Below are 21,250 nucleotides of genomic sequence, written 5' to 3' on the forward strand. Positions count from 1 at the left end.
ACAGGGTGAGGGATTTCGTTCAGAAGAAGAGGACAAGATCAGCAAGTAATGAAAGTAGCAGGGAGCCGAAATGAGGTCTTTGGCTTGAGGAACAAGTGCCTAGAGGGCAAGGATCAGATTGACACAATAAGCACCTTTCAGGAGCACTTGTAAACATCAAACCGCCTCAGAGGGAATCATTTAGAGATCAGTCTCGGTGATAAGCAGCTGTTGGCAAAAGAGCCAGGACAACCGAATATCTCCAGTCATCAAATCTTCACATAACTTATGGCTAGCCTACACATTAGCTGAGGAAAATATATGGCCTGCTACTTCATCTGCTGTACAGCTTAGCAGAGATGTCATCTAATTGGCCTGCTTCTGCTGATGGATGGCGTGGTATATTACAGATAAAAAGGTAATCCGTACTTAGACAAATCAGTTTACGCCCTGAAGATTTACAGCATCATATTGTGCTTATTTTTATGGCTCCGCATTCTGGGTGTTGGAAGCCTATATTCACAGGAGCACGTTCCCTGAAGAGCCAATATTAGAGTGTTTTATGTCTGACGAACATAGAGAGGCCTGAATCACCACATAGCACTTGTCCTCTCTCAGCACTACAGGGTTCCTCTGGATAAAGAAGCTTATTTGAAAGAGCATTGTAGAATATTACAACACTGACCAATAAAGACATTAAGGGCTAATTTTTAAGAAACAATCTGTATAGTGACTTGGTTTAACAAAAAGTCTTGTTTTTTAGATCCGTGCAAATTGACAAGGGCAACTGTACTGGAAAGGAAACTAGAGATGGTTAAAAATACTTTTATGTACTGTGCTTAAGTAGACATGTGAAAATGTACTGGGAAGTACACTACATACAAAGTGAAAACTCTTTGTAATGATTATGTGCTGTATTGTGCTTTTACTTTGTACTATTGCATGTTAATGTGATTGCAGCCAGGAAAAAAGTAACAGTAGGGGTGTATGAATGATAATTATTGTACATATCAGATGTTGACCTGTTACTGTTGTACACAGAGTGTGCACTTCTATTGGGAGGTAGTTGTTAATATTTAAGTACATTTTTAATGCTCTTTTTGAGTTATTGTACTTGACCATCTTTGCTATTTGTGCTGTCATTTTAAAGTTACACGTGTGAGCAGGTATGTGGTAACTGGCATTGCTGATTAGCGTTTTCAATAAGAATGTCATCATGATAGTTATTCCACATTGTAATGAGCCATGGGATAAATCCAGGTTGGAAGTTTAGACTTCACTGTATCTTTTTTTAACTCATTGAGCCTGATTTATTAAAGCTCTCCAAGGCTGAAGAGGATTTACTTTCATCAGTGAAGCTTGATGATCCAGCAAACCTGGAACAGATTTCTTTTTTTGTTTGTTAGAAAATGTTTTCAGTCCTGCACCTGATCCATTCCAGGTTTGCTGGATCACCCAACTTCACTGGTGAAAGTGTATCCCAATGACTACAGCTATGCTTACAAGGGAAAAATTTGAGAATGACATATCTTTTTTATTGTAATTTTTTTTGAAAGGTTTCAAGAATTCAAAGTCATCGAAACCCTTGTCACATTGCTGACAGACCAGCCAGAAGAAGTCCTTATTAATGTTGTTGGTGCACTGGGAGAATGTGCCCAAGAGCCAGCTAACCGGGCCATTATCCGTAAATGTGGCGGCATCAATCCCCTAGTCAACTTACTTACCAGCACTAATAAAACATTGTTAGTGAACGTTACCAAAGCTGTAGGAGCCTGTGCGTCAGAGCCAGATAATATGACGTGAGTATCAAGATTTGGTATGAGCTTTGAATTTAAGGATGAATCATGTGTAAATATCAAAATACATAGATGAGCTATATATGTGGTTGCTGTTTTACCTGCTAGAGGTTTTTTATCTTTCTCCACCAGTCCTAAAATATTTCACATATGTAACACACAACATAACCCGGTCTGTAAAAGAAAAACTTTTCTCTGCGGAGTTATTTATTTAATGAGTACAAAGCTGCATTAATTTCTGTATTCAAACTTCTTTTATATTTTAACAGGGTTTAGCTTTTAAGTGAACTTGTAGATCTTTAGAAATGTGCACATGCTAAGGCTTCTCCTTGGGGAATTTTCTGCAGTGGGGACACAGATAGCAAAACAAGGTGACAAATGTTCCAAGCCTTCTCAACTATGTCAAAATCAAAGAAAAGGTCTAGAGTTGGGCTTAGCCTCTGCTGTGGATCTTCATGTATGATGTAATTGCTTTTGATAACTGGAGAGGATGTCCGCTGTGCCCTTAAAGACATCTCTACTATGTTTCTACAATAAAGCAGAATTCTAGTTCCATAATTTAAAGTTGCAAGTAGGCAGAATTTTTATTGCGGGTGATACCCCTTCTGCAATAAAACACACTTTTTGCTCAGTATGAGCTGTGCAGTGTAGTATGCCGGGATATGCTATGTATCTTGGCATCCCCTAGGACAGTCAGGACTGAATGAACTCCCACATGCTGGAGCAACCAAGTCATTCCAAGCTGACCACTCAAGATGGCCAAATATCCACAACAGAGTGAAAATAGCGTAGCGGTGGCCTTGTTGGAGTGGACATTGTCTGTCCTTGCTGCAATAAAGGACCTGACAGGTCAAAGTGTTTTTTATTTTTAAGATTTAGTTCTTTTTTAATCTTAAGAAACTAGCACCAACTGGGGTTTAAATTTGGTGGAGATTTGGAGTTTAATGTCCGAAGATAGATGCCCTGATTTACTCTTTCATTAGTAAAGCTGGGTGATCAAGAAAACCTTGAATGAATTTCTTAAAAGTCATTTGCTATTGGTTAGCAAATGTTTTTAATACTTGACCAGATCCTTTCCAGGTTTGCTGGATCACCCAGCTTTACTGATGAAAGTGTGTCCACTCCAGAGCTGTAATAAATCTGGGCCATTATTAGGGGCTTTTTACAATGACACTTGACAGTTCTGATTTGATTCCCAGGCAGAAGTCTATTGTGTATATTGCCTAAAAATATACCTAATGGCCAAACTTTTGTGGACACCAGACTATCACACCTACACCAAACATCTTTAAATGATTAAATGCAGCTGTTTCCAGTGAAGGGGTCTGGAAATGATACAACCTACATGGACATTTTAGATAATTGTTCACTTACAACCTTGTGGTAACAGTTATGGGAAAGCCCTTTTCTGTTACAGCATGACCGTGTATGCAAAGCCAAGACTATAAAGACATGATTTGAGAAGTGTGGTTTGGAAGAACTTGAGTGGCCTGCACAGAATCCTGACTTCAACCCTACTAACCACCTTTGGGATTATTAGGAAGGTCCAGAGCAAACCATGTCTTCTAATCCAACATCAATACCTGACCTCACGAATAGCTGAATAGTCACAAATTCCTACAGACACAACCCAAAATATTGTAAAATGCTTTCTCAAAGGAGAGGAGGCTGGTATAGTTGCAAATGGTGGTATTGTCCATGGTTTCGGAATGGAATATCCAACAAGCTCAAATAGGTGTGGTGATCAGGTGTCCACAAATGTTTGGCTATTTGATGTATCTCCCCTCAGTGTAGTGTTACATTAAAAAAAATTTTTATTCAAATTCAGTCAAAATACAAAAATTAAGGGTAAAACCTGCAGCCACAGAGCCCTAAATCTGTAACTAATCCAGAGGAAGGCTTATAAAGGTCCATTGTAAAATTGCAAAGTTTAAATCTATATGTTTTCAGTAGCAGATAAAATCATCTTGTTCATTTTTGCACTGTAGTCTTTCAAGCTGACTTCATATCTTCATAAGATTTAGCTTTTCAATGTCCCCACACAAAGATGGGCTTGTAAGGGGATATTAGGTTTAGTCTGGCCCATTGCTCAGTGTAAAGATCTCTGCTGAGCCTGAAGTAAAGTTATGATCCTCTTTCTGATTGATGTATAAACACAAGACAGATGGTGGCGTGATCACTCTGATGATAATTCATTCTTCAGCTCCTCCTGAAGATAGTTTGATTAGAGTGTGTTTAAGTAATTATAAAGCTGTATTTAAAGCCGTCATGTTAGCGGGCGGCACATGGAAAACAAGTTAAACATTATATGCTCCCAACAAAGGATGCACTGTGCTACAGACGTTTAAAGCTGTATCAGTATCACAGATGCTTTCCCTTCACCGCAACACGCTGTGGACATCACTGACAGTCCGCAAGAAAACTGCTTTCAAAAAGGTTATTTAAAAAACATACACATCCTCTTCTAGTAATAATGTCCTGCAATAAATATTTGTGTTGGAAAATTGCTTGCTTATTACACCGTGACTGAGCCCTTATGCTGGAGCATGTTTGGATTTCATTAAAAACCCTCTGAAAAGGATGAGTTGATTTAGATTTGAATAGGACTAGTATGCCTTATAACAGTATTTACCGATATGAATGTAAAGGCGTCACTGCTATGTGTCCCTGATTTGCAGAGACAGCTTCTGGTTGTAGAGATCTGTCCTTTCAAATATTTGTCCATAGATATGCCCTTAGTTTTCAGTGCTGACCAACTGTTCCAAAAAACTAGTCTTTTTCTGCAGAGTAAATTTAAATTTGGATAACACTGTTAAAGTGCAGACACCATAAAGTAAACCATTAAGTGACCTTTGTACTTTTATAATTATATAAAATATATAAAAAAATAAAATATATAAGTATTTGCCGCTAGAAAAACAGTAAAAAAGACTTCTTACTGTTTATTTAAAGGACCCAGACGCTGTACAATATATTTCCAAGCAGGCCACTACCTTTAAATAAAATAGCTGCCAAACTCCAATGCTAAAAAATCTTCTGCTGGGATCTACTGGGAAACAAACACTACCTCTGACCGCTCCCCATTATAGGATATATTAGGTAGATCAGTGTATTGAGGTCAGCAGGTGGAACCAGGAGATCGACTCTGCTGGAAGTGTTGCTTTCCCAGTGGACTTTAGTGGAAGATTTTTTAGCATCGTAGTGAAGTTCAGAGATGTGCGCAGCAGTTAAGGCAATTATTATTATCTTTTTTTTTACAGGTACCGCTTGCCTAAAAATATTTAGCATATTTTGTAAAGCAGTGTCTTTAGGAGTTAATATATATACCATTCACACAAATATTAGCACATAGTCTAAATATATCAGACTAAACATTGTCTTTAGGAACATTTTAAAATATATAGGATTAATATTATTGTTATTATTATGTTAAACAAGATTTATATAATGCCAACATTTTACTCAGCACTGAACATGAAATAGGGGTTGCAAATATCAAACAGGTACAGACAGTGGCACAGGAGGAGGACCCTGCCCAGAAGAGCTTACAATCTAGGAGGACAAGTTGAAGACATTCAAGAAGTGATAATATCACAGGATTAAATAGATTCTAATTGGTTGCCTCACTTTGCATGCTGCTTTTTGCACAAGTAAAAAGATCATGATTTTTAAATGAGATGATAGTAACACATCCAAAACAAAATGCATGTTCTGTTATATATTACAGAATTTGGGATAGTTTACATTTATTATAGACCTCCTTTACTGAAAATTGCAATATGTAAATTATGTATTTTTGGTATTGCAGTAATCAAATTTAACCTGCCTATATCACTAATGATGTATAAAGTAACACAAACAAGTATTAATATTATAAACAGTACTCACACTGATAATAAAATACAACAAAAGTGAGCCCTGCCCATACAGGTTTGAAATTCAGATACCTTTTAATTTCAAATCTGTGGCATGTAATAAGTTCTAATATTGGATTTTTCAACAAGTTCAATATAAAATATTCAGATACATACCAATTTTTATATTATCAGATGTATTTGATTCTTTATGGTTGTGGTTTACATTTCTATTGCTCTAATTAATGTTTATTTCTTCAATGCCTGTCTGTGCGGCAGAGTAATTGACCGGTTAGACGGAGTGCGTTTGCTGTGGTCGCTGCTGAAAAACCCTCATCCAGATGTTCAGGCGAGTGCGGCGTGGGCCATCTGTCCATGTATCGAGAACGCAAAGGTGAGAACACGTTAAAATCCAGACAGCCCGTTTCACTTTTCTGCTTCTCAGATTGCTTGCTTGCTAGTGGAAAATAAAGCATGATTTATATAACACTACAGTCCTAAAACAATTCTAAGATACATTTTGCCCTTCTGAGTTTTCTTATGTCTGATGTGAAAGGCACAGTAATATTTTATGTGCAGTAGGCAACCCAACAGAGAAGAATACAATTCAATATCCTCTTGCCAACTGATGATAGGATAGCTATAGGTAAAGAAAAATGGTTATCAATAGCATCCAATCGCATTTCACCTTTTTACTAATTTGATTGCTTATTGCATGCTTCACTGCCTATGAAATAAATATAAATAAAAGTGTTTATATTTTTTATTTTCAAAAATGCAAACTGTTAAAACTCCAGTTTCTTTCAATAGGGAAAATTTTCTCTTTTTCCCCCATTCAAGTGTTATGATTGTCGCATTTAGCATAAAGACAACATTGTGTATGATGGTCGTCACAATCAGGTCAGGCTGACTGGCATCCAATTTGTTCTGTACACAAAGGGGCTGCCATACATAATAATTTATAATTCGTAATAATGTATGTATGTAATATTAGTTCATAATTGGTAGAACTAAAATAACTAGAAAGGGTCAGAGGGACATAGCAAAGAAAATAATTGTTAAAATGTAAATTAAAAAAAATACACAGAAATTTTATTACAGACTAAAAATATGAATCTAAACTTATGTGTGTATTTCACAAGTGCTGAATTTTACTTTTTCTTTTATGGGCAAAAAATGAGCTTAAACAAAAACAATTCAGTTTATATAGAGGAGCAACTTACTAAGCCATTTACCGTAGACTGTTGTTATTTAATATAAAGCAATCTTATTACCATTTAATACAATTTTTCAATGGTTCACTTTTTAAAATATCTTTTACCTGCTTTTCCTTTAGTCACTTCCTTATATTTTCTGTATTTGTATGTTATATATTTTAAATATTTCTGTGAACCCTGCTGTAGCTATTCATTTTATCTAATAACAATTCCTGCTTATAAAATCATGAACATGTTAAATATTCCACTTTCATTACTTTAAAGCTTAACTACATGCAGACACCTAAATATACGTGTAAGGGCTTGTTCCATTCATCCTAAGGAGTCCCCCTTTTTGATTTTATATATAGGCCTCTATAGAATGAACTTAACTATCAATATATTTTAATGCACTAAACCATTAATTTTTGCAGTTATTGTTCTGCAAAGACAGTGTAAGAGCCCATTCAGACCTGACGCCTCATTGCATTAACATACACATTAAGGAAAAACTAAACTTCACTATACTAACTGTGATGCACTGCAGTCCATGTGTGTCAGGTTGTGGGGCTTTTGACAGTGAATGCCATTGTATTGCATTACTACACGCAGCACAATAATTTTTTCAGTGGGACCATCTGGGACGTGTCATTTTTCTACATACACTGGGCATTATGGGCCAAGACTGGAGAATATATGGAAGATCCTGTCTGGATTAAAAACATTTGCACTGTAATAGCAAATGCTTTTTAGGAAACCCTTTTCAAGTTTGCTGGATCCACTATGTCTACCTATGATAATCTATCTCCTCCAGTCTCAGAGGGCTTTTATAAATCAGGCCCATTGTAGTAAAAGGTGTCTGACTTTAACACCCCAGAAAGTTGAAAGGTATTGACAGATCGTAAGTAAAATTCCTTTATAAGAGCCTGTTCACAAGAAACATGTTTTATGAAATTTGCAGTTGTACATTTAGAAATCAGAGATTGAATCTAACTTTGGTTACCATTCTATTTTTTCTTCTGTGAAATTTTTGGGAGGAAGTTAACAGTGTGTTACTTCTAGTTGCAATATTCTGATTCCTCAATCATAAGGAATTGAGGAATCAGAGGGACAGTGTATGTTTGGGGTTACATGTCTTAGCATTCTGAAACATAATGGTCAACCATTGTACTTCCCAGAAAGATGGGCTATAGAGTCCATATTGGGTGGTCCACATTTCACTACTTGCCCATGCTGTTAGTCTAAAGAGTGCTGAAGATGTAAATATTGCACCAACCTAGTACTGACATACAGGCATACATATACAGTACATGTTCGAAGCCTAAATATTATGTATGGGTTGTTATAGGATAATAAACCTAAAACATCTGTGACTAAGTCAAATTAAAATTCAGTCTGAGTTTTACCATTTATAATGACTGCACATTAAATTGAATAAGACAATATTTTAAAAATTGCTGTAAATTAAAAAAAAAAACCTGACAATCCTACTACTAAAAATGGAACCACTAAATTTCCAATATATTCAAAATTCTATTAGGCATTTTAATTACCCTATTCTCTTTCTGTAGCCAACGTACTGTGTTTATTGTTAGACTTTTCATCTGCCTAAAGACAGATAAAATCTATAATAATGATGGAAAACTGGTCATTTTCACAAATTCATTTAAACCAATAGACCACAAATGTAAAAAAATGTATCTACTCTAATAAATTAAATACATGTGCTATATTGGTGCCCGCTTCCAAGGCAGCTCTTTGCTGCCAAATCTTCATTGGGGTTGTACTGACAGGGACAGAGATGTAGAGATTGACCAATGGAACCTGTGAACGATTAATCCAACATTTCATTTCTGATTTCTATGCATTCTAATAAACGTTTAAAGTGATGAGAAAGTGAGAGGCTGCTTGGGTTAATTCTTCTATGGAAAATCAGAAGTTTAGTAGTGAATTACCTTTCTTCCTTTAGATTCTTTAAACCTGAAAAAGAGATTGTCTTTTACCAATCCTTAACTTGTACGTAACCCAAAATGTAGCAAAAAAAAAAAAAAAAAATTCTAAAGATGAATTCCAGGCAGATATAAAAGACACAATAAAATATTGCTTTGTTTTCATTAATGCATAGTGCCTATATTTGTCTCAGTATCAGCCACTTGCAATCCCCTGTACAGCAAAGCTCAGATTGGGTAGGGGCAAAACCTCATAAGAATCCAGTCAATGTACTGATTCTGAGCTTGCCTTAGTGACAGAGAACTATGAATGGTGAATTTATCATTTTGCTGGCTTTATTTCACTATTCAGTTACAGAATGAGAAGGGGGGAGCAAGATCTGTATATAAACTGCTGCCTAGTAAAATCGGTCCCCCTGCCCTGCCAGACAAGGGTGTGCTGTGTGCTCATCTCAGGATTAAGTGGACACAAATACAAATCTTTTTTAGGGTAAAACAACCATCATATATGTTTTTTATCTATATACTGTAATAAGCTTTAACCTCAAATTTAGGTTATCAAACTAACCCTCAAAGCATTGTTTTACATTAACAAATTAACAAGTTAACCCTCAATAATAGACACCGTCAAATGGCTTTATGTGCCTTTGTACAAGTGTATAGGAACCCCCAAGAATTCATGAGGTTGGGTATCTCTCAACATTAGTTCTAACTGCCTAGAGTTATGCTTGGAAGACATTACATTAGGGGGTCAAATATAAATCCTTCAAGTTTTATGGTAAATCCTAGAAGGACCGTTTCTGTTAAAATGCCTATTTAGTGCTGTTTTATATAGAATGTATATTTTTTCCTCATTGCTAAAGCTCTAAACTTTTTGCACAAGTTTACTTTGAGAAACAGAAGTACTCCCTCTGGATTTGGAAAAAAACTTCCCATAGCTATGCAATCTCTGAGCAGTTAAATAATACGTATTTTCACAACATGTATTAAATATACATTTGTCAGAAGAATTAAAAAATATGAAGGTTCTCGGAAATGTTATGCATGTTTTGAAAAAAAAAATGGTTTAATGGAAGAAATTGATATATTTTGTTTTTCTACCTCCGAGAATTCGGCACTGGTAGTTTGCAGCAAGAAGCTGTCGACGCCAAGTAGTTAGAAAATATTAGCTCCCCTAAGGCGTATTTTAAAAAAGTATCTCCTATGTTATAGGACCTCTCTAATACTGAATACTCTTCTACCTAAGCACTTAACCATCCAATTTAATTCCCTAATTCCTGACCTGCTTGTGCACTATTCTGTGGAACTAAACCCTGATTCACCCCATTCCATCATAGCGCACCGCCATCTTCTTTCTTCTTCTCTTTCTTCCTGCAATCTTTGGATATTTTAAATTGCTCTGCCAGGATTATGCCTGCACGGGAGTTCATTCAGTGCCAGCAACTGCAGGGAGAGCCAGGATATGCTGGGAATTGTGCCCATGCGCAGCATAGCGTTTTTGGCGACCCATCAGGCAGGTAAGAATGCTTATATCAGAAGTGACATCACCTGTCCTTTTCTGCAATATTGCCCTGCGGGATCACAATTCTCTTATACCCTTTGAGTAATGTAATTCCTTTGTATAATTAAAATTTTTAATAAATTAAATATTTATTCCTTAGGAATTACCACTACTCTGAAACATAACCCTAATCTTGTCTTCAAAGTCTCCTTTCCTAAACATAATCTTAATTTAATAGACATTTTTATTAGATCCTATGGTCCCCTTAATTATTCACTTTAATCTTTATTTTATAAAATAAACTTGTCTAAGGTTATGTTTTTTTATAACTTTTCACTCTTACACTAGTCTTAAATAAAGTACATCATCATCAATATGTTCCATTTTTTTTTTCTCTCTTGAAATTTCAAAAATTAAGAAAACTAAATTCCAGCCCTCCACCAAAACAGCCTAATTTAATGGTTCAAATGTTCTGAGGTTCTGAGCATTTAGAAAACAGATTTAACATGAAACAGCTGGTAGACACATATCTAGACATAATAACTTTTATACACCAGTACTGTTCATTGTGCTCAAATTCCAGCAGTACTTTCTTCCACAAATTGCTGTAAAAAAGAAAAACATTTCTTCATTTGCACAGAAGATCAGATCTGCGTTCATTTATCAGACCAAATGAATGAGCAAATTTAAAGATGTCACTGCTGTTTATGATGTTATTTTATTAAATGTGTTGAAGGCAAAATTAGCAAAGTATTAGTTTTAGAATTCCTCCCTTCTGACAAATGTCATATTGTAAGGTCGAGAATTTGGAGAATAGGCTTTGTGATTAGGATTTGTTAGCTGTTTTGTTTATTTATTCCTTTGTTTATTTTTTTTAAATGATTTCCAGAAAATAACTTTTCTTGATTTGATTGCTTTTTTTGATTGCTAAGAAAAACAGTTTAGAGTTACATTCTTACCGAATATAAGGTGGAATAGGAATATCAGCAGAGATATGACATACCGTATGCCTGCAATTCCTCTATACTACTAAACTAAATTAAAACATTTCTCACTTGCAGCAGTAGCAAATTATATTATTTAGTACCTGGTGCCACACTGCATGCTTTGGTTCCTTCTTCCAACCTCAATTCCACTACTGGGGTCTGGGTTTATACTGCTACTTAAAGCAGACCTAAACCCATGATACTCACCTGTCCCTGTTCTGTCGCACAGCACCGTTATCTTCTTCATTCTTAACTTCTGTAGACAATCTTCAGCCACCATGATTGACCAGGTGACGTACCTCACACCTGCATTCATTTATTCCCTGAATGTGAAGGGGAAACCAGTATTGCCAGGTATCCTGGAAACCAAAGCTGGAGCACCGCATGCACAGCTTAGCATTTTGACAGATACCCATAGGGATCAGATAGGTAGGAGGGTTTATTGCAGAAGGGACATCTCTTATCTCTTTTTGCAGTAATGGCCTGTTTGATCCTGGATTCCTAAAAGTGGAACTTTAGTTCCACTTTAAAGGCTTAAGTTTCCTAAATATACCCATGTCTCAATACTTGTGCAAATAGAGCAGGCAGGTGCAGTTGTGTCCAAGAGGTGTACATTATCTTTCTTGTTTCTTTTTCTCTCCCTTTTTTTACAAGTCACATGATTGTTATTGTTAGTCTAAAACACAATTAGCACTACTGTCTGCAAAACAGAGAATATTCTGGTAGAGGGACAATGGCATGTTACCCCAGCAACAGAGACTCTTATGACTCCTTTTGGTACTTCCTATCACCTTTTGTATGTTTTGTAACTACCCAAAAATATCTATAGATCAGTCAGGTAAATAGACAAAAACATTAAAAAAAAGCAAAAACTTAGAATTCTTCTTCTGATGAGCAGAGAGAGAGAGAGGGAGAGAGAGAGGGAGAGTCAGAATTAGAAAGAAATAGTATTTTACAATGACAAACATTTCCTTACCTTTCAATGTCCTACATTTGAAGTTTTCCACTGCCAAAAAACGTTTGAACTTGTTTAAATTACTTTATATGTTGCAAACAAGTTTTGTATCCCTGCAATGTTATACTTTAATGTTGCCACTTTTTATTCTGTTTATCCTCTTTATCCATCCTAGCGTTGGCCAACTGTTGGCTTATGGTTTACTGATCCTTGTGCGACAGGGCACCTGCAAAAAGAAGGTAAAACAGCTTTAGATTAGCTTCTCAACTTTCTACCAGAAGAATTATCTCAATTCAGAAGACAAAGATTTTTGTTTTTTTTATAGATGACCGAATTCCTAGACAAAACCATTCTATTGTTTGAGTCTTTAAGCGGTAGCCCTAAGATGATTTTTGTTGATAATTGCAGTTTATTTCTACAGTCATACCATCACATTTTTGGGCACAGGCAAGCCCTATTGACAAATTGCTTCTGACATTACAAGCTTTCTACAAGATCCAAAAAACACCGCCGATAGATGTCTGAAAAACGTTTATCAGCGCTGCCTGTTGCTCTGTTTATTCAGTTGTAATCTATGAAATAAGAAAAATACTCAGCTTTGGAAACAAACGGGAACCTGATTTAGCTTTGGGATTATTTTTTCCTGGCTGAATTCTGTTTGCTACTATTTTTTTTTTTTTTGAGTTGATGAACTCTACTTTCTCAAGAGAGCTAAAGGGTTTTGCTTTCTGGAAAATAGATCTCTCTAAATTTAATTTACTTTTTAATGCAGAATAAAATCTCACTGATTACCCGTATGCCACATACGGTCAATTTTCAACCTGTTCCAGATGCCCAAACATCACAAGAACAGAGACATGCAAGAAACATAAAAGAACATTGGACAAATCATAAAAAGTAATACATGACCATATAAAATATTAAAGATTTGCTATTGTATGTAACACAAATCAAAATATCTTACTATAAACCATTTCCATGTGGTGCTTTCTTTCTTTTTCTTTTTTCTTTTTTTTTTTACTGGGGATCAGAAACATAGTACTTTTTGTACTTTGGTACTTTACAAGTAAAATCAATTTGATTGGCCATCATTCCTATAGCCATAGTAGTGCATACAAACTCAATAATCACATTCAGGCGGTTCTTTGTTTTTAATGAAATATTTGTATGAATTCTTTATACTTAAAGATTTCTGAGTCATCTAACTATAAAACTGAGATTGTTGGTTTTATATATCAATTTTGTTTTTCAGTTTACTTAGATGTGTGTCTTGGAGAGAACCTACACTGCAGATATACAACTAAATACTAATTTGAAAAACAAACATACTGTTAAGTTAGCTCTTCCAATAACAGACATCCTGTTTTCAGCACCAACAGCAAAAACGACATGAGAGATTTCAGCAGATGCCTTCATTTTTAACATTATTTATTAATACTTTTATATAGATACAGAAAAAAGAGAAAAGAAACAGGTTAACACAATTAAAATGCCTGGCAAAACAACTACAAAATACAATCATTTAGCCTGACTCAAATAATATGAGAAGTACTCAAGGACTGATCTGAGAAACTAAACAAAGATGTGGTCAGAGAATAAGGCTACATACACATGTGCAGTATTTGTCGTTGGAAAGGCCACATACACACACCAGATTCTCATCCAATATCAGCCCTGAGGCGACTATTGGACGAGAATCATCTGACGTGTGTTCATAGCCTAAGGCCTCCATCAAAGAGTTCCATTGCTACCAAGGTCTATTGTCCTAATGGGAAGCTCCCTACGTAACTCATTTTCATCTAACAGAGATGCTGGTAATTCCAAACATCACAAAACCCAGGTTTCCCAGCTCCCCTTGGTTCTTTACTGAGCTGCTGTCAGTGCCTATAAATCATGTAGGCATCATGGACACTAAGATGGCAATTAATAATACTATCCACTCACACTGTTTACACTGCACCTGCAAGTCATTTATGAAATGAAGGCCATGACGTGGTGTCCCAATAGTTGAAACAGGTCCTTCCTTTTCTATGTGATAATAGTGAAATATAGCATGCCCCCAAAAAGAGAAATTTTCACATTTTCACCAAACTCAATAGTCGGTACCTATATTTTTACATGAATATTAATATGAAACAGTATTTATTCAGCACCAACATTTTACGCAGTGCTGTACATTAAATAGGGATCCCCTTATTTGTCCTGGATTGGCAGCCATGGTAGCCACATTGAACAAAAGACAAGAGTCCCTGTTAGAAGGAATGTAGAGGTATCATGATCCTTATTGCCCTGAATTTTTTTTTTTCATTTATGAGATTGTTTCTATTTGGTGCAAAGAAAGCATTATGGGTTAAGGTTTAGGATTAGGTAAGATTAAGGAGTAACATTTGAGTTAAGTGTCAATAACTTTTTACATGCAATTACTTCAGTTCACATGTTGAAAATTCTGGTTAAACTTAAACTTTCTGTTACAGGTCTAGGCAAATCAAGCAGCATATAGGTGGAAAATGCAAAGGTAAAGGGTACTTCAAAATTATGCGTCCAGGGATATAGACAGCTGTATCCCTATGCAACTCTCATTTTTTTCTAGGAAAATACAAGCTTGACTGCAACTCTTTCCCTAAGTTTCACAGTGGTCACTTCTTTTAAAGGAAGACTCAGTAACTAATTACAAAATTTAGTAGGTAGAATGGAACCGCCCAAACTTTATGCTTAATCCTAGGCTGGGCAGACCCTCCCTATACATTACCAACCCTTCTCATTTACCATGGCTTTCCCTCTATTCATTTTATGTACAAAATAGAAAAATGCATTATAAGGTCAGTGTGGCTTAATAAAATATCCCTAGGGAATATGTCTTTGTCACATAAGACTTATAAAAAGAAAGTCATCTAACCTGGAAGAGGAAAGATTGCTGGGACACAAGAAGTGCAGTGGTGGTGAGATTTGCTCCAGGATGTTTAAAAAAAACATTTCAGATTTTAACTTAACATTTTCATATGACTTCAGCAATTTATATTCCTGGATAGAAAAAATTTACTATGTTTTCACCATAGTTCTTACTGTATCTATATATGTCTAAACTGCCTTGACAGGTTTACGGTAATGACAGCTGCTCAGTGTACAATCTTTATATCCAGATGTAGGCTGCATAACATGACAGCCCATGGAGAGTACAACATAAAATGTATATAGGCATTTTATGAAGCTTTGTCCAATCATTTTTGGATTCATCTGCTGTGAAAGAAAATGTCTATCTGAATTTGTAGCTGGGTGTGCAATAAAAAATTACAGATGCATAGTTTGTGATATATAATAGAAGCTTATTGTGTGTAACTCGAGGAACTGAAAATAATGTGCCAGCAAAATTAATAAGTATAAAATAGCCATGTAACGCCACAGGGTTCAATAAAAGAGAAATGTACCTTGATGTGGGTACACTAATAAGCCTAAAGAAATCCGAGAAGCCAGACCAAGAGTAACATTAGGACCATGAACACCTTGTAAGCATTCATCGAAGAATTTATGATGGTCTCCAATAAAACACTAATCTTTTGCTTGTTCTCTTGGTGTATTAAAATCATGCCATATAGATGCTTTGTTCATGAATGGGATAAAAAATTTGATGAGGATGAGCACATTTTAAAAAGAAAAAAATTATACAAATTGCACCTTTCGGAAATTTAGGAACATGCAAACTAAAGAGCTCTGCAGATTAACATAATCCAGAGATGGCATGCCTCTGAAGTTATTCCAATAAATCCATTTTTTTAATCTTTACGTTATATTAGTGTTGCTATGTTGAAGAGGGGATATTAAAGTATATAGATACGGCTAATTAAAGGATTCTTTAAAGATAATGATGAAAATGTATTAAAACTGTTGCCCATTCAGACCCAGTAAACTTGGTGCATTGTTTGGTTTTACTTTTAAAACATTGGGTCCGATATATTAAAGCTCTCTAAGGCTGGAGAGGATGCGCTTTCATCAGTAAAGCTGAGTGATCCAGCAAACCTGGAATGGATATCTTCAAAGTAATTTTCTATTTACTAGCAAATGTTTGAATCCTGGACCAGATCCATTCAAGGTGTGCTGGATCACCCAGCTTCACTGATGAAAGTGTATTCTCTCCAGCCTTGGAGAGCTTTTATAAATCAGGTCCATTGACTATGGGACATTAATTGTAGATATTCATCATTGTAGATATATCTAAAAATATTAGTGATTTTTATCTTTCTCCCAAACATTTACACTCTAATGGTTGGCGATGAGATTGTAAAATTGGCCATGCTGTTCGACAGTCTTATAAATGAGGGGCCTGAGTACTAACTTGGCTTCTGACACTTATAGTTGGAAGCGGTATTGCTCAGGCCTCATTTACTCTAACATGATTAAACTAGTGCATAGACATTAAAGAGCAATGGGACACAGAAGGTTTATTGCCAACCCGTTAGGCAGCTAATTATCTAAGCACTGCAGAACTCCATATAATCTTCCAGGGTTGGCTCTTGCAGCCTGGCAAAGTTTTCTGAATTCAATGGGGAGAGAGCAGAGCGAACTGTTTAAAATGTGTTTTCCTCAGAGACAGCAGCCAACATCTATTTGTCACTATGTACATGAGAAGATCACTTATAGGCTGAACTGAGCGACTGATATCTGTTACATTCTTAACTTCATTCCAAGTAAGTTGTGTAGACATGAATACTTCTTACTGCCCACTTCTCTCTAGCTGCCAATAGATCTAGAGCAGTGTTCCTTGACATAGGGGAACCCTTGAAATAACTTTCATCTCTTCAGGGAACCCCTACTATATTTACTATATCCATAGATTAGTGTGTAATTAGTGTACATTAGTGTGGTGGTCAGTAGGAAGAATGCCTCTTACATTGGAACACAGGAGTCTTCTGGTAACTCCGTCTGCCACTGTTAAAAACAGTCTAAGATCTATTTAAGGGGGCAGCCAATGAACCTCGCTGCATGTTTTTGGAATGTGGGAGGAAACCAGAGTACCCATAGGAAACCCAGGCAAACACAGGAGAACCTGAAAACTCCATGCAGATATTGTCCTGGCCAAGATTCGAGCCTGGGACCTACTGATGCAAAGACCAGAGTGCTAACCACTGAGCCACCGTGCGGCCCATTGTTCATTGTCATTGTTCAAATGTCCTTAATGTATATGGCATAGTTCCAGTTAGACAATCGTCATCCATCTGAAGCTGGCTTCAGACATCAGATGGTGGTTGGTCATTTAGAAACTATCCAATTGTCAAACAATGTCTCATCCACCCAGTAGGCTGTAGACATCAGAATGTGGCCAAACATGCATGATTATGTACTGAGTAGACATCCCTCGCGCTGGCCAAACCAATTGGTTTGGGAAATTCATTCCAGATGATGTTTTTTTTAATTGAATCTTGTCAGCCAGAAATGGTGTCCTCAGAGAATGCAGTATGTTCATAGACAAACTCATTTTTAATGATCCAAATGTCATAACCCAGATAGTAGAAAGACCATTTATTTATATTGATGGTCTTATTCTGCTTCAAGACATAAGACAAAACTCACCAGACTTTAACCACAGCTGGTTACAAAACGATTTTTCTAAGGTGAACAAAATCTGTTGTGTAATAAAATCTCATTAGTCCAGTGTCTATGTGTAGCTTCAGAGAAAGATTATGTTCATTTTGATATCAAGAGACAACTTTGTGCTGTAAAACATTCCTCAAACCTAAACCAGACTGAACCATGCAAAAAAGAAACACCTTTGAAAGTCTGGTCAAACATAATTATGGTTTTGTGTTTTTCCCTTTTTTTGGATCTGCAGGAAAGACATTTTCCCTGTCTCATTTGTTCAGCCTGATTTTGGGTTTGAATCAGTTTGGCTTCAAAGATCCAATTCTGTATGTCAGCAGTGATTATATTCATCTAAATATATTTTCTTTAATAAAAACAAAAACTTTTTTGTCAGATTTTTAGCCGTGCTGTCTTGGTATGGAAAAGGGTGCTGGATGCTTAAATAGAAGACATAAACATAGCCTCCAAAGTGTAATAAATACACATTTTCAATAAATAATATGATCATTGTTTTTGAAGATCCAACTTTAACGGTTTCTTAATCACCTAAACTGTTCCAGTATGGATGCTTGCATAAACATTGCAAGGTCTCTATCTGGAAAATTTGTCAAAGCTGAACTCAAAGCTAACAGCTAAATACACAAATGAAATACATATATATGAACTCTTTTACCTACTAAATAATTGTGTTTCTTTCTGTCTTGTACTGGGTGATTCACAGCTCTGTCACACAACATATCTGTCTAGCAGGGCAGGAGACATGGCTTTTCTCTACTTTTCTCCCATAACACTTCCCTCCTTGTTCCCTCCTCTAACCAGTAACTGGTCAGTAAATGGAAGAGGAAGAAACTAAGAAGTTCTTCTGGCATTCTTCTCTCTCTTCCTACCAGTGTATACCTTGTTAGCACTTGAGCAATGTAACATATCTGACTGTCTACTTGGGCAATTTTTTCCTGTCCCAGTTTAAGCTATGCTATACAGGGTACTGCAAGAGACTGATACCAAGCCAGCCAGTATGTGTAAAGATGAAATAATGAATACAGAGCATCGTTAATTTGTATATGTTATGCAAAGCTAAAATTTAGCTTAACATTGACCCAGTCACTATATTATAGAACCTAGATGGAGAAATACCTGTAAAAGAAGTAAGTACAGTTGTACCTTGGTATAAGTCCTTAATCCGTTCCAGATCCTTGGACTTAAACCAAACAGGACTTATACCAAACAAATTTTTCCCCTAAGAAATAAAAGGAAAATGATTAATCCATCCCAATGAAAAAAATCCTATTGTTATTGGCATATTATACATTCATGGGGCTGTTTGAAATAGTTTAAACACTGCTTAATACTAAAATACATAAATACAAAAGCATATAGATGAAATCAATGAAAATGTATCCTCACTTTACCTTGCTGAGAAGAGTCGAGTGCCTACTAGGATGGTGCTGAGAAGGGAGGAGGAGGAGATGATAATGTAATTCACAGAGAGGTATAGCGCAGGTTGTTCACTGAATGGTAGCAACTGGCGTACTGACGCTCGAGGGTAGTCGTGGCTTTGTCTCGAGAGAGGTAAATAAGGGTAGCGTGTGGTGTTTTGACTCATTTTGACCCATACAAGTTCTAGCAAAAAGGTTGAATACCTAGCAGAGGTTGTATACCAAGAAAAATTTTTCGTGACCAAACAGGACTTATACCAAGTTAGACTTGTTTCAAAGTGGACTATAAATTATACCGAGGTACTACTGTATATACAAAATTAAAGCAACTAGAGAGAGATGTTTTTTTGGCAATATTCTGTATATTTTAAAAGTGAAGATCAAAAGATATAATTCTAGACATAGCTCATCTGAACTGTAGATATGACAAAACATTCAACGTTACGAGAAAAACAGAAAGCGAGGTTGTCTCATACCCGACGGGTTCCTCAGGGAATCATAGAGATTTTAGCAAGAGTTTGGGGTTCCTAGATAAAGGATAGGGCCAGGCAGCTTGTATCAGTTTATTTTTGTGTAGCGGCTATGAGATTTCCAATAATTGGTAGTCAGGGCAGCAGTGGTTCACACTGTGTTTATAGCTCCATGCTCCATAAGTATATATTTAGTGCTTTGCCTGATGCCTGTACTGCTTAATGCTTTTCCTGTTCTTAGAAATCTTTTAATATAAGGTATAAACTGAAACTGACACTTTCAGCGGTGTCAGACTCTTAGGTCCTCTGCAGCCCTTATTGGTTCCTCATGCTAACCTCCATGCCTCTTCTGTTTTGTATAATAAGTTAAGATGAGTTGCGGGGGACATAAGAGCTGGACACTCCTGGGAAAGTTGGTTTTTGCATGGATTTAAGGGGCATTGGTGGTGTGGTTAGCAAAAAAGTACTTAAATACTTTGTTTACAAGTATGCCTTCATCTAAGCAAATGTCTAAACCATATTTATTTATCTTATAATTTTTAGACAGCAATTTAAAAACATTTTCCTAGTTGATTGTGAAGCGGATTAGCTTTTGTCAGGTGGGCAATAATTGGGCAAAAATTCCCTCACTTTCTGTCTATGTATTGGGTATAAAAGGTAAAAGAAAGTGAGCTTTTCAGCAAGGACACAGATAACATTTCAAAATTCTTCTGGGGTTCTTAATTTTTCTCCTAAGCTAAAAACATTGTGGCTGGAATTTAAAGGATATCTGTACTTTTTAAAAAAGTTGCATGGAGAGGCCAGCTGACACACAGTAAAGATTTCTGTAGAATGTAAAGGATGACACTTGGTGGAAGGCAACTTTTACAAGATATTTAAACTAAAAGGTCATTTTTATATTTGGACCAGGTACAACCTCAATAAAAAGATGTTTTTAAATCACATCCAAGGAAAAAAAAATATGGCAATGCTGCAAGGTCCATCGATCTTAGCTGCACCCTACATCACCCTGTGCTGTGTGGACAAACTGTGATAAAACTCAGAAATGGATGGAAAGAATTACAAATCTGTTGTCAGGCAAACCTGCCCCCTTGTATGTATAATATCTTTTAGTTGTTTGCCTAGAGTTCAGCTTTAAATGTGCTAACATGTTAAATGCTGTCCTGTTGCCATAATATGCAAGTGTAGATAATGGTATTCTGTTTTCATGTTATTATATAGAAACCTATATTTGTTTATATATCCCCTTTTAGCCAGAAGTTGGAACCATTTTTGTCCCCTTTTAGCTAGAAGTTGGAACTTTTACAAGTTATAAAGTTAATTCATTAGATTTGTGTAGATTATAAAACCTCTATAGGGAGTGAGAACCCCATAATAATTAGAAAAAACAGTTTCCATGACTATTAAGCAAACACATTGACAACAAAGCTTTCCTATGTATCCCAACAATCACCCCATCTAACTTCAGGGGAAAAAAACTAACAAAACCAAAAAACAATAGGCACAAAACTAGACATATGTAACTTAATTCAGTACAAGCACCAGCACAATGTA

The 21,250-nt window shown here is 36.0% G+C and overlaps 1 protein-coding gene across 1 annotated transcript in view; it reads left to right on the forward strand.

The window, feature by feature from the left end:
* The window catches only part of ODAD2 (outer dynein arm docking complex subunit 2), an 88,638-nt gene that overhangs the window by 47,146 nt on the left and 20,242 nt on the right, over positions 1 to 21,250 (forward strand). The window contains exons 15-16 of the mRNA XM_072413403.1: positions 1,536 to 1,778; positions 5,909 to 6,023. Coding sequence (XP_072269504.1) covers positions 1,536 to 1,778; positions 5,909 to 6,023 — 358 coding nt within the window. The remainder of the gene's footprint in view (positions 1 to 1,535; positions 1,779 to 5,908; positions 6,024 to 21,250) is intronic.

This window comes from Pyxicephalus adspersus, chromosome 5 (assembly GCF_032062135.1).
Source record: "Pyxicephalus adspersus chromosome 5, UCB_Pads_2.0, whole genome shotgun sequence".
In the NCBI taxonomy this organism is placed as follows: domain Eukaryota; kingdom Metazoa; phylum Chordata; class Amphibia; order Anura; family Pyxicephalidae; genus Pyxicephalus; species Pyxicephalus adspersus.